Raw genomic sequence first — 15,849 nt, forward strand, 5'->3', positions numbered from 1 at the left:
TGTGCCTCTTCCACTGAGGGTCCATTTATATAAAAAAAACAAAAAAACAAAAAAAACTGCTCCAGACACAGGCTCTTTTTCAGATTGCTAATTTCCGACCAAGTCATGCATACTATGCACACACCCCTAATGTTTTCCAGATGCAAATTTTTTTCGAAGGGAGTATTATGGACATGTACGTCTGCTCCTGACAGCACGAAATCAAAAGCTAGCTCTCCCCTCAGACTTTTTTACAGGGATTGGTTATATCATAAGAATAATCGGTATGAAAGGGCTCACAGATCCTTTGAGCAAAAATCCTTTGATGTTCAGGTGGTGCAAAATGGCCAGAGTGGAAATGTGTTGAGCTGCAGTTACGTTCTCCAACAGAGGGGGGCAGTGTTGTAAAGGCATATCTCCTCTGCTTGTCCTCTAGCCCGAACGAACCCTACTGTCATTGCAGTCTGTTAGTATTGCACCTGTTTACTTTGCTGTGTCAATATTGCCCCCCCTCTCCATTGCTCGTGCTCAATTTTCTCTATGTGTGAAATCATAGTAATTCCTCCTTCCGTGTCATAGTTTTCTACAGGGTTTGAGACGGACCCTTTAAAATATGTGTATTTATTGTATTTAACAAATGGCTCCACTGATTGGCTGTTCACTGTCTGTTATTGAGTCACCGTTTTTACATGTGTGTGGAGAAGCTGCGAGGTGCTAATCTTTGTGTGGCTGTAGTTGGTATTTGACTGAGTTCGGTTGAAGTGAAGTTGTATTGATTATTGAGCTGGAAAGGCCATTGATTCAGTATTGAATTGCATGTTAAAATGTATATCTTCATGTGTGCCGGACATCAATATATGAAGCGCATCTGAAGTCAGTGAATTGTGGAAATAGTCCTTGCAGATAGCTGTAGAAATTACTACCTTGAATACATCTGCTTGCCTATTGTTTTTTTGTGTGTGTGTGTGTGTGTGTGTGTGTGTGTGTGTGTGTGTCGACTTGAGTACCCGTGTACTAGTGCCGTGTACATGTGTGTATTTGTTTATTTGGCTGTTGCTGGTCATGCTGATGGGAACCTCTCTGCTCCAGAGCAGCTTTGTAACAGCATCTCCATTGTAGTGTCAGAGTACCTCGTGTCCAATTCCTCAGACAGTGTGTTGCTGTGGAGCTGTCAGGAGTCATACAGGTGTGGAATATCAATGCGTTCTCTGGCCTGTGGGTGTCTGTTTCTGCATGAAATTGTGTGTGGCAAGGTATGTGTGTGTGTGTGTGTGTGTGTAAGACTGGATATTGTTAAGAGTATATAGACTAAGGCAATCCATTGCAGTACATGTTTAATTACTTCTTGTTACTGCTACTACACACAGTGCGAAGTTGTTCCTCTCTAGTTGTGAAGTCAATTAACAACGGCAGAACTGAAATAACCCTAATTTAAAATCTTGCATTCATACAGAACTGATCATTTCTGGCACGAGCAAGATTCGTATTTTGAAATGTGGAGTATTTTTTTCCCCAGAAGCGATAAGCTGATAGAGTTTTGCAACTATCAACAGTTTGATACAACTCACCACCACTGGAGCATGTTGTGGCTCTAGCTGAGCTAGGATATAAAGTAAGGATGATCAAAGGAATAATTTCAGCCTCTGAGAAAGACTTTTCTCAAGTCCTCTCTGTTGAATTGCTTTAATTTGAGTATTGTAGGCTTGAAATGTGGCCATAGGAAGATTATTTTCATGTCTGTTAACAGATTATAAATTAAACAGGTTTCCACAGTGGGGAAAAAAAGCAACAATTGAATCATTAAAATTCTTGCAGCATTATACACCTCTCTGCTGTTCATTTGTGTCCTCAGTATGTTTCAAACAGTCATATTACTACCAAAACCCTGTTGAATGCAAAGTTTTCCATCTCAGTATAGTTGCCCCATAACTCATGACATTATTTTTTCATACTTATATGTTTGTCAATCTCTGTGTCCATTGGAATTGTTAGAGAAAATATGTGGCACCACATTGGAATTGTTAGAGAAAATATGTGGCACCACTTCTCGAATATCATATCTAGCTATATGTACTTGTGTTTGGTTTTCTGAAATGGGTTGAGCTTGCCCATATTCCTACATCAGCCGTTTGTTGACTCATGTTTGGGGCTGCAGGATAAAAAGTTAGAAAGATTCATTGTAAAATGAGTAAATAGAACAAGGATGCAGCTCTCTGCACATTCTGCTGTGCCACACATTTGCCTGCCTGCAGAGTGAGTGCATTTGTGAGTGAGTGACAAGACGAAAGTGAGTTACTTTCCAGTAATCAGTCCACACTTTGACGTTTAGAGAGTCTTATTTACAATATTGCGCATGGTGTCTGCACCTGCATCGGTCTGGTTGGTTAATTTGTGGTCTGTAGATTCATATCTTACCTGGATCCTTGCTTCTGTTTTGCATTTTATGAGTCTATGTTCATTTGGTTAATTAATCATTTTTTATGCATTAATTTTTGTCTTTGTTTAGTACCTTTTTTTTTTTAATTTTACAAAATCAGATTTTAACAATGTATAAAGCTGCTGAAAACCCCAAAATACAAGAATGATATACCAGGTGTATATGACAATGTTCACAACTGTTTAGTGAAAATGTACAGATAGAAACCAAAAAATACAAATACAGCAGAATTTTATCCCAACACCTTTCATTGAAAGTTTATCATGCCTTTCTAGCCTTCTAGTCATTTACTGAAAATATTAATATATATATGTACAATTGTTGCTATAAATAAAACATGAATGAATAGACAAACTGACAGATATTTGATTGGTTGCTGATTAATGTCACAGTGTGGCATTTAGCCGTTATTGATTAGATATTACCACAGCTCTCTTGCTATGTTAAAATGTCTGCTGTAAAAAACAAAAGGCCTGTTAATAACCACAGTTTAAGTGTGCTTGTTAAGGAGTCACTGACCTACTTACCTTACTTCATGTAGTGACCATACAGTAGCTATTCAGTTCCATATCTTGTTATTTTAGTGAAATAGAAAATCTGAGGTGCACCTGAGCTGTTCAGGTTGAATTCAAGTTGTAAAACCAACACAGTTATGATTTGTTTTATTTTAGGTGTGCTCATCACATCAGTCAAATAACAGTAATAATAATCTCAGTCCATTTATTGGATTTTGTGTCTTTTTAAGTGCATATGAACTCACTTCTCCTATCAAATACCTACGTATCTGCCAAGGATGATGTGATTTTTATTTACCAACAGCCTTGTGAGTCATCCTCCAAGCACCCTCCCCTATAAATGCTATGATCCTCCTATTTGCTGTCTGCTTACATCCTACGCCGTCTCTGTCTCGCACTCAACCTCCGCGCTCACCCCACTTACCCGGCTAGCACCGGCTCACTATACAAATAACGTCGTGTAGAGGCAAATCCAGCATCGCCCGTGCCTCTCAGACCTGGGGAAAGCAAGATGGAAGGAGGTTTGATGGTGACAAGGTGGTGTGTAGTCTTGAAAGTGGAATGGAGAGCAGTGTGAAGATCACTTGCAGCCCTTTTTCTAGCCAGCCCTCTGCCTCGCTGCTAAGCAGGGCCCGTTGCCAGCGCTCGCGAAAGGCTGTAATGAGTTTATTTCATGTCGGCTGTGAAAGTGCCCGTCTCTGTCTCGCAGGCACTCAAACAGAGCTGAGGCCCATAAACACAAAGTGCAGTGTGTAAATCCCCCACAGCCTGACGTCTCCCGGCCTGCCCTCTATGGCTTCTGAGCATCTCTTTATCGTGAGGGAGAAGGGAGAGGCGAGATCCCCACTTACCCCTGAGCTGACACAGGCGGGCCTGGCTACAAGGTGCTGCCCGGCCCCCCTTCACCAAAGACCACTTGTGTTGTACACTTTAACCTCTGCTACTTACACTTGTCTCTTTAGAGAATGCATGTTTTTTTTTTCATGTCAGGAAGCAGACCTGAGGAGAGACGATCAAACACTCGGCTACCATACAGAGCGGGCTGTTTGGTGTAAACAGCGGCGGATCAAAAAAAAAAAACAGCAAAGTGCACAGTGATTCACTTTGGCTTGTGGTATTTCACCTCTGACGAATAGGACATTGCATGTGCGCTTTCCATGACGTCAGCTGGCCTAGCTTGCCCTCCTCTCCTGTCCAATGCCCTCAGTGCGCTGCAAAACGCTTCCCCTTGAATTCTCTTTCCAAGCGCAGGTCGGTGTCTCTACACAAGGTCCCCGTGTAGAGCTGCGTCCTCCCAGGGCCTTGGGAGCAAGCGGTAGGTCACTGGTTAAAGAAGCAGTGAGTGAAGAGATGTGGAATTAGAGAGGAGGAGTTTCTATCTCTTTCTCCTCTGTGACATGGCTTTGGTCCGTGTTGAGGGATTAGTGTGTGAGGCTCCACCACAGCCTCTCCCTTGGCTTGTTTCCAGATATTATCTTTAAGTGTGAGCTTGACGCTCGCCTCTCTTCCTCTCTCTGTTTCCCCTCCCTCCCTCCCTTCCCCCTTCCCTTTCCTGTATGAACTCAGTGGTGTGAGTCATCCCAGGCTGCTCGGGGAGTGATTTAATTGCTCTCTCTCCTCCTCCTTCAACATGCACGTCTCAAAGAGGGCTGTCACTGACCCTCCACTCCTACAAAAAAAAAAAAATACAAAAAAACACCAGCGACCTATTCGTTATCGCAAAGGTTGGGCCACCTCCAAAGACAGCATAAATACACACTCCTAGAAATTTGCTCGGTTATCCCTTTTTGAATGGCGGCACAATACCGCCTGCTCCTGCCATGCTTTGCCCTGATGACTCTACTGTATTGTTTGCCGTGCTGTAGCCCAGCAGAGTGAATGTGGGCACAATATGGGCGATATAAAAAACCCCCGCAGCACCAAGAGAGCTTTTGTAATCGCAGTAAAGGAAAAAAAAAAAAACCCTCTTCTGTTGTCGCCATGGGGGTCAGATAATTGTTGTGTGGCTGGCACTTGGCTGGAATGGAGTCTTTATTCACTCCAGGTCAAAATTGTAGAGCATCATTTTCCCTCAAAAAAAGAAATACCCCATGATTGTTTCCCCGACGTTTCCTGCTTCTATTTTTATGTGAAGCAATACTTGAAGAGGAAAATAATATGTCTGATAAGTGTCCATCACTTAAATAATTTTTTTATACCATTATTATTCAATTATTTTTCATCTAAAATACTCATTTCACTCTGAAAGGCATAACAGTTTGGGCCCGACACCCTGGTTTAGAGGGGGGATTCATGTGGTATTTGGAAAGCAATCTTTCTGCACTTGTGAAGTTGACCAGTAGGTGGCACTGTTCCTACAGACGAGCTGCTTGTTTGTGGCGTGATCGTGATGTGGAGGGGCTACCTAGCTGGGAATGGCTGAATGTGATTGAAAATAGGTCTGCCTTGACTTTGCAACACCCAGCCATGTATGAACCCACTCAGATGAAAGACTTGTTTGTTGTTGATAAGGGGAAGTAGTCGGTCAAATCTGCTTCCCAGCATTTCCACATTGATGCTGGCTGTGTGATGGACAAGAGCTTAAAAAAAAAAAGGGGGGTGAGAAGGCTAAAATGCCACTGTGATTACAACAATTAGAGAGGCTGAGCATAAAGCAAAGTGTATTGCTCCGGGGGCCCTGGCTGGCTTTTTTTCCCCTCCCCTGTGATACTGATGAGTGTCTCAGAGTTGTACAAGAGCAGGCAGAGATCAATGGAGAATGCTGACTCCTGAGAATACTATGGATGTACTCTGGACTGCCTGAGATGGCTACTAATTCAGAATGATTATGCAGTGTACTCTTTGCTCTCGGCCTAGTCTAGACAAACAATGTACACAAGTGCACACACACACACACACACACACACACACACACACACATGCATATGCACTGATGCACAGAAAAATCTTCTGCCTTTGAGTAGAAGCTTTTCGAGAAGAAGCGCAGTCACTTTTCATTCTCACAAAGAAACCCCCCCCCCACAAAGTCTTTTTAAAATTTTAAAATATTTAACCAAAGCTATCCAGATGTTGGGTGCTTCCATGGCTGAGTTTCAGCACACCGAGCCATCGCCAGGAGGCAAAAGCCTTTAGGAACGCAAAAAAAAAAGTCCCAATGCCTACCTCCAGATCCCTCCTCTTCTTCCTCCTCGTCTTCATCCTGTCTCACCTGCCCTAACATGCGGCATGTTTCTGAAGCAGTCACAGCAAATATTTCTAAATACTGCATTGGTATTTTTAAAATGTTATCTAATATAATTAGTTTTCAGTCTGTAACATTTGAACACAGCACACGGAATTCATGCTGTGATTCAGTAAATACTGTATGTTTATACTAGACCTGGGCAAAACGGTATTTACTAACACTGTTTATTGTCTATTTTAGTCTACCTAGTTGAAAAAGTCAGAGTCGTGTGTATTTAATATATTTTGCTGTAACAGCATACCTGACATTTTCTAATACACCTCTCTCTAAGAGGTTATTCAATTCAAGTAATAATCTTTTAATTAACATCACTCATATCTGTATGGTCTGTATATATAAAATTTCAGTTACTGTGGATTCTTTACTGTTTTTTAATTGCTCATTTGCTTATTTATAATACTTATTTTTGATCTTTTTATTTTTTATTTTTTTAAACTATGTCTCTTGTTTGCACTATCCTCTATGCTGCTGTAATCCTGTAAATGTCCCCGCTGCGGGACTAATAAAGGATTATCTTGCAATAATAGTTAAAATAGTTAAAATAGTTGTTGTTTTTTTCTCTGTCTGTAAATATAATATTTCAGTTATTGTTGTTTTTTCTACTGTTTTTTTTTATTTTGTATTGCTTATTTATAATACTTGTTTTTTTTATTTTTTTTTTAGCTTGTCTTCTTCTACTATGTCTCTTGTGTGCACTTTACGCTACGCTGTTGTAAGTCTGCAAATGTCCCCGCTGCGGGACTAATAAAGGATTATCTTATCTTATCTTATCTTATATGTGCCTATTCCTCTCTTCTAGCTGTGATGGAAGTGCAAGTCCCTGAGCAGCCAGTGGTGGCGCTGCACGGCAGCGATGTCACACTCAACTGTTCCTTCAGCCACGCCAACCCCTTCAACTTGTCTGATCTGAGCGTCTTCTGGCAGCTGACAGACACCAAACGCAGTGTGCACGGGTACTGGGAGGGGCGCGACCAGCTGGCCGACCAGGCCGAGAGATTTGCCAACCGTACCAGCCTGTTCCCCGCCCAGCTGGGCCTCGGCAACGCTTCGCTCCTGCTGAGCAGGGTGGTGGTGGCTGATGAAGGCAGCTACACCTGCTTCGTCAGGGTGCAGGACTACAGCAGCGCTGCTTTGCTGCTGCAGGTGGCCGGTGAGTCAAGCTGTGACGTCTATGATACGTGTAGAACAAGATGAACACACACACACACACACACACACACACACACACACACACACACACACACACACACACACACACACACACACACACGTGGTCAGTTTGATCAGTGGATACACACAAAGTGGAAATACACACAGTCACAAAAAACAATCAGGGACGGACTGTAAATTAGCTTCAGCTAGACAGATGATACAAAGTTAATTAAGGCTGTTGCATTGCTTTCCCTTATGTAACATTGTTTACTTGTATTGTTCCTGTTAAATATACCAACACACACAAACACTGACTTTAATCAACACTTATAATTGATGTTCACTTAAATTCTCTTCCACAATCATTAAGTCTTTCTATCAAGCAAAAAAGTCACAAAACAGACAACCTTAAGATCACTTTTGACATTTCTCAAAAAAATCCCTGATATTTTATAGATGAATGATGAATTGAATAATAAAGAAAAAAATAACTGAGGGATGAATTGATGATAAGATAGTTAGTTGTATTTATTTTAATTGAGCCCTTTTGTTTTAAAGGGACATTCAAGCAATTTAGTATAGCTCTTCCATAAAGATGGGGCTATTAACAAGAGACCGATTAAAATATGTAAGCCCTTTAATCTTGACCTTTAGTCCGTGCCGTGGTAGGGGTTAAACTCCGGAAAACGTCTACATGTCCCATTATGCAACCTATTAGCATATTTTGTTCGGCTTCTCCTGCCTGGTAGCTGCCTTTATCCATATCTGCCATATATTTTAATCTTCACACCCCCAGATTGTAATGCAGGCTGTCTATAATTTTCCACAAATTCAAGCATTGGTATACAGAGTTATCAAAACGCGAGATTAACATAAACACATAATACACACACACACACATACACACACAGGTTTCATTGTGTATAGATGCAGGGTAATTATAATGGTCCCATAAACTTATATATACTCTTTTATTGCCTAATGTTTGTTTATAGTTTCACTTTACACTTGAATTGATTGTACTGAAAGTGATTTGACCTCAGCAGTTATACAGACATATACACTAATAGTGTTCAGTAAAATGTTATTTACAATTACCTATGGAGATGGTGATTTATGATCATTTCCTCTCTTCTCTGTGAGCAGGTGATAAATAGTTTCCTCAGGGCTGTTGGGAATGTTTTTGGTCAATAAGCACCGATTGTGGTCTGTCATGGTCAATATCTGCTGACTTTGATTATTAGCTGTTGTTACGCTCAATCAGCCATCACTAACATCTTCTCTGCTGTGTGACTACATTACTCGCCTTCACAGCTGAGAGCCTTTTATTTATTTATAATGACACCGTGTGCCTTTTCCCTCCCTTTCCCATTGCTATATCTGTTGTTGGATTGTTCCTGTTTTCTCCAAGAATGGATGTGCATTAGGCAGTGTTAATGAACAAAAATTTATTTTCCTCCTGGCTTGGGGAGAGAGAAAACAATCCCTCCAACAGTGACGAATTGGTTCCATTTTAATGCATTAGATTTATAGATGTTCTATTTTTAGCCCACATTTAGACTTCCTTTATGATGTGCTGGAAGAAAATGAAAGGATCCCCAGTGGATATCCGCCTGTCAGTCAAATGGACAGCTGGGGAAGTTAGCGTGTACCACGCTAAATTCGTCTTTGTGTTGAGAGTCCACTTTGTGTTGAGAGTCCACTTTTCAAATAAGCAGGCAAACTTATTTCATCTCGCCCTCAGCTCCACCCCATTGTTTGCTGTGCAATGATTGGCTCTGGGAATACAGCAGCCTATTTCTCCCCCACCTCTATACTCATGTTTCAGCTCAAGGGATTGGAGAAGCGTGATTTCAGCCGAGTCGGACGACTCACCCCTCACCTCCACCCCTCCACGCTCTTTTCCATGTTATCCGCTGAGTCGTCCCAAATTTCTGAGCCTGCCAGTTTCACCCGAGGCCCGTCCACCTCCACCTCCACCTCCACCTCCACCTCCATCTCCCGCCTTGCAATGTATTTCCCTTTCTTGGGAGCGGATCGGTGCTTTGGTTCTCTAGAGAGAGCGGCATTGAGAGTGTGAGGATGCAGCATCAGGATGTGCCACAGATGCTGTCTGTGTCTGTGGGATCTTAAGCACTGTGTTATGCTAAGCTCCCTAAATATAATTAAGAATTTAATGGGAATCATGTCAAACAGTTCCCAGGGTGACTCTCACTACAGAGACTTTGACTAAATTCAGTATGTGTCTGCTGTTCTCTAATGCCCTCTCCATCCCCGCCCCCCCCCCCCATACCTCTTTTTCTCCCCCCCCCCCCTCCTCCTCATCCTTTTCCTGTGCACTCATACCTTGTTTCAGCCCCGTACTCCAAACCCGTGGTGACTTTGCAGTCTGAATCCAACCTGCGACCAGGTGACGAGGTGGCCCTGACCTGCGTGGCCTACGGTGGTTACCCAGAAGCTGGCGTGATATGGCAAGACGGAGGCGGGCGCAACCTGACGGACAATATCACCACGTCCATGGTGGCCAATGAGGAAGGGCTGTTCACTATCACCAGCGTGCTGACAGTTGTGCTGGAGCCCAATAGCACCTACAGCTGCGGACTGATCAATCCACTGCTGGGCGAGGAGGGCTACGCCTTCGTCACAATCACAGGTGGGTGTTGGTCTTCATCGCTCTCTCTCCATAAATAGCTCTCAGGTCTTTCACTCAGCGCTGTCACCTTCATTCGGTGCGCAAAGTAAAAAAGCTAATATTTACTGACTTCCTGTAGTGTTTGAATGTTACCAGCTCAGGCTAATCTCTTTTTCAGTCATGCATAAGCAGAGTTTCTTATTAAAGTCTGTTATGCTTTTGTGAATCAATCCATCAGTCAAATCTTTATGCTGTTGATACTTTTTTTTTTTTTTTTTTTGTCTTTCTGTTTCCTGCCAAGTGTAACAGTTCAGCTCCAACGAAATGACTGAGAAATAATGAAATGTCCAATTACGGTTTGATAAGCGAAACCCAATCGGTTCTTTTGCATCGTTAAATTAGATCAGTGGGTGATCATTTCCCTGAGGAGAGTCATTACATATTTCAAAAAAGGCAATACAGTATTAAAAGATCGACAAAAGATTGTGCTGGATGGAGTGATGTGTGTCCTAGCAGCTGTCCACAGGAAATGTTTGCCAACTAGGAAGTAGATTGATATGTTTGTCATTCTCTGATTGTTTGATCTAATCTTTAGCTGGGTGTGTGACAGTACCTGTTTGATAGGTCTAATGGTCTCCTCAACCTGCCCACCAGCACCACCCACACCGCCCATGTCCCCCTGGTCCTGCTGGTGTACTCTTATGTGTTAAGTGCAGGGAGTGTGCCGTGTAAGGTGGGCCAAGGCTGGGTCTCTAATGGGAGCAGCACTGTGTGAAATGGCTCATAAATAAGTAGAGGTGGCCTGTGCCTGCTCTGTGGGCTGGAGCTGGTGCTGAAACCTCGGGCTGTTGAGGCGGAGGTCGAGGCAGAGGTCAGGGAGTGCTGCTCCACTGGGCTGGGAAATGACTGTGCTGTCTGGAAACAGGATGGCCGATTGGCAAGTCGGGGCTTGCTGGACGGCTAAGGGAGGGTGGCCTTTCTAACAGTTTGGTTGGCCTCTTTGAAAACAGCACAGATAACCAGTCAGAGGGGCCATTGGGGGGTAGTGGAAATTCATCAAACGCATAGTGAAAATGAAATATGACTGCGTGGTACCAGTAGTAAAGTAGTCTGTGGCTGCTATTACCCTTTGACCCTTGCTGGATTGATGCACTGCTTCAGGTTTAGTTGAAATTGATATAATCGTTTTTTGTTTTTTTTACCTTCAATCTCCATTTTTTTTGTCTCCTCGATTTGCCCTCTACAAATGAAACTCTCATTTTAAAAGAAATGCTGATTGAGTCATCTGGATTGGTAATTTAAATAGTCATGCATTTTAGTCTCGTCTTTTTTTCCAGGGAATTGCGAGTTAATGTGAATCAGTGACAATGACATTTCCATTTTCTGTCTTTTTTCAAGGATGGCAAGTCAATGTGAATCAGTGACAATGACGTTTCCATTTTCTGTCTCTCCTTGTCTTCAGTCCCATGGGGTTTAAAATCATACATTTTTAGCCAAACCTTATAACGCTGCAGGTTGGTTCCCTGATGGTGGAGATTTTGACATTTCAACATAGCCACAAACAGTAAGTTATATAAAAAAAGTTGAATCATCTAGCTATATTCTTCTTAAATGGCTTCACAGTGTAAAACATAGTGGCTTGATCCTCGTGGATGCAATAATTTCATCATAGTCCAATGTCCCTGTCATCTCTCTTTGGAATAAAAAGTAGCGACAAACAGTTAAGAATACTTGTCAGCCTGGGTACCCTGCTGTGCTGTGTTGTGTGGAGAACAGGCCTTCTACCGTTCACATTGTCATAGCCAGTGTGACAATTGCTCTTAGTGGATGAATCACTCGAGGGAGAGGACACGAGTCTAAACTCCCTGTGAGTGATGGAATGGCAGCATTCTTCTCCTTCTTTTTTTATGTGCAACCCAAAAACTGTCAGTCTTCGACAGTAACCAAATAGTGCGTGCGGTGCTTTCGGAAGCTTTGCACTGTTTATTGTGGATGAGAAACATCGTGCATAGCCTTAATCCCTGATTGTGAAGTACAGAATGGTCCTCGATAAGGGCTGAAAGGTTAGTGCGGCAGGAGTTTGTTAATGGGGCCATCACCTGGACTGGATCCTCCCTTTTGAGAATGCTCTTTTTCTTAATGGTGCAGAGAACCTCAGGGTAGCCATCTAATTTGTGGACTCTTTTGCATTGAACAAGCAAGCTCATACATTTTTTTTTTAGCTAATGGACCAAACATTTTCTGTTTCTGTCCTCTTAAATGTGAGGATTTAATACCTGTCTTTGTTATACATGATTTAAACTGTATATAAATATAAGGTCTGAAAGAAAAAGACATTTGACATTGACCTGTCACCTTGGTCTTTGGGGAAATGTAATGTCCATTTACAAAAATATATATTATTTTTGTCATTTTATAGAAAATCAAAAAAAATCATCAACAGATTAATTGGTATTGAAAGCAATTGCTAATCGCAGACCTAATACTGTAAGGATCATAGCAGTCTCTAAAGGCTTTGATTGTCATTACTTTTACTCAGTGTCATGGTCCTGCTGTTCCCCCAAATTGAAAAAACTAAAGCAATCGGTCGGAACAGATCCAGTCAAAGAAAGAGTCCAAGAGCAAAATGGATGGTTAAAGACACGTCCGGCCAAAAAGCATAGAGTTATTGAACTGCGATGAAGTAAAGATTGAAAGAGGGACGGCGATAAGAGCAAATCCAGAAATAAACTGAGGAAAGCCCTTAATTACAGCCGTGTGTGTGTTAATCTTGATTTTCAGGAATTGGGTGTACATAAATAAGACTAGTTTCTCTGTAGCAGCACCAGCACAGCTTGATGATGGCCCAAGTTGCTGGTAAACACACTGAAGATTTACAGTAATTTTGTGTGCCGTTATACTAGGGGGCTTGTTTGGAATGAAAATGTATTTGCATTTGTTTACAACAGCTGTTGTGTGCTTAACAGCTTCTGTAATTAATTTTGACCCAGTAGAACTCTTCTGCTGTGGAGTAGCAGAGTATGGAGTATGCCAAGCTCGAGTTGATATAGGGAAAAACACACTGGGTTCCTGTATACACTTACAAACACAGAACACTGCCAACACACTCAGGAAGTGGAGGATCCTATTATATGAATGGGTCAAATCTGCTTAAAATTCTTAATGGACTATGAGAGGGAGGAAATAAAAGATACACAATGATGGACGATAAAAGGAGAGAGTGAACAAGCATGTTTTGAATTTCACACTCTCTCCAATCTATGATTGAAAAATTGCAATAGTAATACAAATCTCCCCCAAGTCCTAACAGGTGTCTGACAAGGTTCAGTTTGAGAAAACGAACCCTTTTACACACACTGAGCAGAGCACTATGTGGGCTGACATGAGCCACACTTTTAAGAGTCTGTGTTAAGTCACCCATGTTATTCTAACCTCTTTTGTAGTCACCACCAATTGAACTACCTCACCAGAAGCAATCTGGACTGTCAATAACATTATGCACACGCCACATGCACCCTATTATCAGGCATCTCAGAGATTTTTTTGTAAACACGCCCTGTGGAGTGCTGGAACAGTTTTTAAGCCGGGCTCTGCAATGGGCAGTGTTTTTGTGTGTAGCTTGGATATTGATATGTTTTTTTGCAGAGAGCAGCAAGGCTTAGTTGCTGGGAGACCCATAGGAACAGCTGGTATTAATGAACAGTCCAATGATGGAAAGGAGCAGCTTCAGTCCTCAAATGAACCGTGGCCAGTCTGCTTGCCTGGCCGGCCTGCTTATGTACCAACCCCCCTCCCCCTCCTCCTCCTCCTCCTGTCTTTATGACTCGCACTGTCTCACCCCCCCGGCCAATTTCGACCACTTTGTTCTACTCACAAAAAGAATAATGTTTTTGGATTTCCGGGGGATTAAGACTCTATATCCTATCATTTTGAGACTGATCCTTTTTTTTCTGAATGTGGAGCTTTAGCCGTGTATCCCATCTACTGGAGCTGTGTGATTGCTGCAGTGTGTTGTCTGATGGCTGGGTTTCAGGGCCTGTCAGTGGAACAACCCCTCCAGCGCCACCCCCACTTCGTCTGCTCCCTCGCTCTCTCAATGAGGATGGCGCCATTTCCCCGGCATCTCTCTCCGTCTCTCTCTCTCTCTCTGCTGGCACAGCATTTACAGCGAGCAGTGTGCGGATGGAGATATATAGAGTGGGGAGAGGAAGGAGACAGAGAGATGAGGCAGGGAGATAGAGAGAGAGGGAGCTCGGGAGACAGGGTTAGGAGGGGTGAGAAGTGGATGACAGAAAGCAAGATGGAGACGAAAACGTTTGCTGAGCTCGGAGTTGTGGCACTACGGCCTGACAGGCAGGAGATGGACTCGCTGGAGGGGGGAGGGAACTCACCCCACATGGTGTGGAAGGCCTTTTTTTGCTGAATTTTACAATCTAGCTGGCATTCTCCGGCTTTCACTTGGCAACACAGTGGCTCGGCGGTTAGCACTGTTGCTTCACAGTGAGAGGATCCCAGATTTCCTTCCCAGTCCCAGTCCTGTCTGTGTGGCATTGGCTTGCTTGCCATGTGTTAGTGTGGGTTTCCTTCCATCCCTTGGTTTCCTCACACGTTCATATTTTCTGTAGTTCTTGTTATAAATAGTCCATTTTTTCTATATTTTGTCACGCAGACTTAAAAATGTTAACGTTTTAGAATTTTGCTAATTATTTAACAATAGTAACGATAATAATAATACATTTTATTTATAGAGCGCTTTTCAAAGTCCTCAAAGACACTTTACAAACATTAAAATCATCATTAAAAGCTACGCACTAAAAACGTAGAACGCACAGCATTCGTCACGCATTAAAAGCAGTTCTGAAAAGGTGAGTTTTGATTTGTGATTTGAACATGGAAAGATCGTTGCATAATGGACCCATAAAATAAAGACCACTAATGCAACACAATCTCTTTTTTATAATGTGGTACAAATACAACTCTTAAGGATGTATTAGTTCAAAAATGGCACTTAATGTTTAAAAGGAAAAAGAGGTACAGTACATTAACAAAACTTAACTTCTAACAGAAGTCAGTGTTATTTGTACCTGCAAATGTAAACTGCTGTTGGTGTGTCGTGCCTTTAGGGGGCACAGCTTGATGAAATTGCATGGGCCACGTTTCAGTGGCTGTGCATCAACAACACTGTGTGCCCTTGTTTGTCAAATGTTTTTTTGTTTTTTTTTACCAACTCTCATGGCTTTGCTGCTACTATTAATCTCCCCTGAATCTACACCGACCCCACCTTCTCTAAAGAATTGCCCAGCTCAATCAACCTCATCAAAGGCCCCCGTGTGTAGGAATAAACATGGCCGCTTATTTCATGTTCATTGGAACGCACACGGTCGCTGAGAGTTTTTTTTCAAAGGTGACTTATTCTACTCCAGGTACCGCACTGTTTTTGTGGGGCACATTTCCCCCCGAGGAGACTGTTTGTTACTCTATGATTGTGAAGCATGTGCGTCATAAACCAACCTTCACTGTGGAAAAATCAAGGTTAAAAAACATCTTTAATTGCTATATAAACATTGACCTTTGCTGTGAAGATGGAATCTAAGACTTTCACTAGTGGTAGGTTGTCTGCGTGAGGGTATTTAGCTATTCATTACACTTAACGGTGTTTTTCTTCATTATTTGTGTCCCAGCTTGCTTTTTCTCTTTTTCTCCCTTTTTCCCCCGACTGTTATTATGCCTTCAAAGCTTGACCCCTGCATCACACTGCCATTTAAATAGCTACCTGCCATGCTTACTCCAGTCATTAGCAGCTCATTCTCCTTTTGTTTCTAAGAAGTCCCTCACTGAGTGTTTCCACTAAATATTATCATGTACGTTACATTTTCCCCGAGTATCTCTA

General features: G+C 42.3%; 1 protein-coding gene across 1 annotated transcript in view; it reads left to right on the forward strand.

Annotated features, from left to right (window-relative positions):
* The window catches only part of cd276 (CD276 molecule), a 64,585-nt gene that overhangs the window by 10,529 nt on the left and 38,207 nt on the right, over positions 1 to 15,849 (forward strand). The window contains exons 3-4 of the mRNA XM_054614897.1: positions 6,975 to 7,325; positions 9,684 to 9,980. Coding sequence (XP_054470872.1) covers positions 6,975 to 7,325; positions 9,684 to 9,980 — 648 coding nt within the window. The remainder of the gene's footprint in view (positions 1 to 6,974; positions 7,326 to 9,683; positions 9,981 to 15,849) is intronic.

Source organism: Anoplopoma fimbria, chromosome 2 (genome assembly GCF_027596085.1).
Source record: "Anoplopoma fimbria isolate UVic2021 breed Golden Eagle Sablefish chromosome 2, Afim_UVic_2022, whole genome shotgun sequence".
In the NCBI taxonomy this organism is placed as follows: Eukaryota; Metazoa; Chordata; class Actinopteri; order Perciformes; family Anoplopomatidae; genus Anoplopoma; species Anoplopoma fimbria.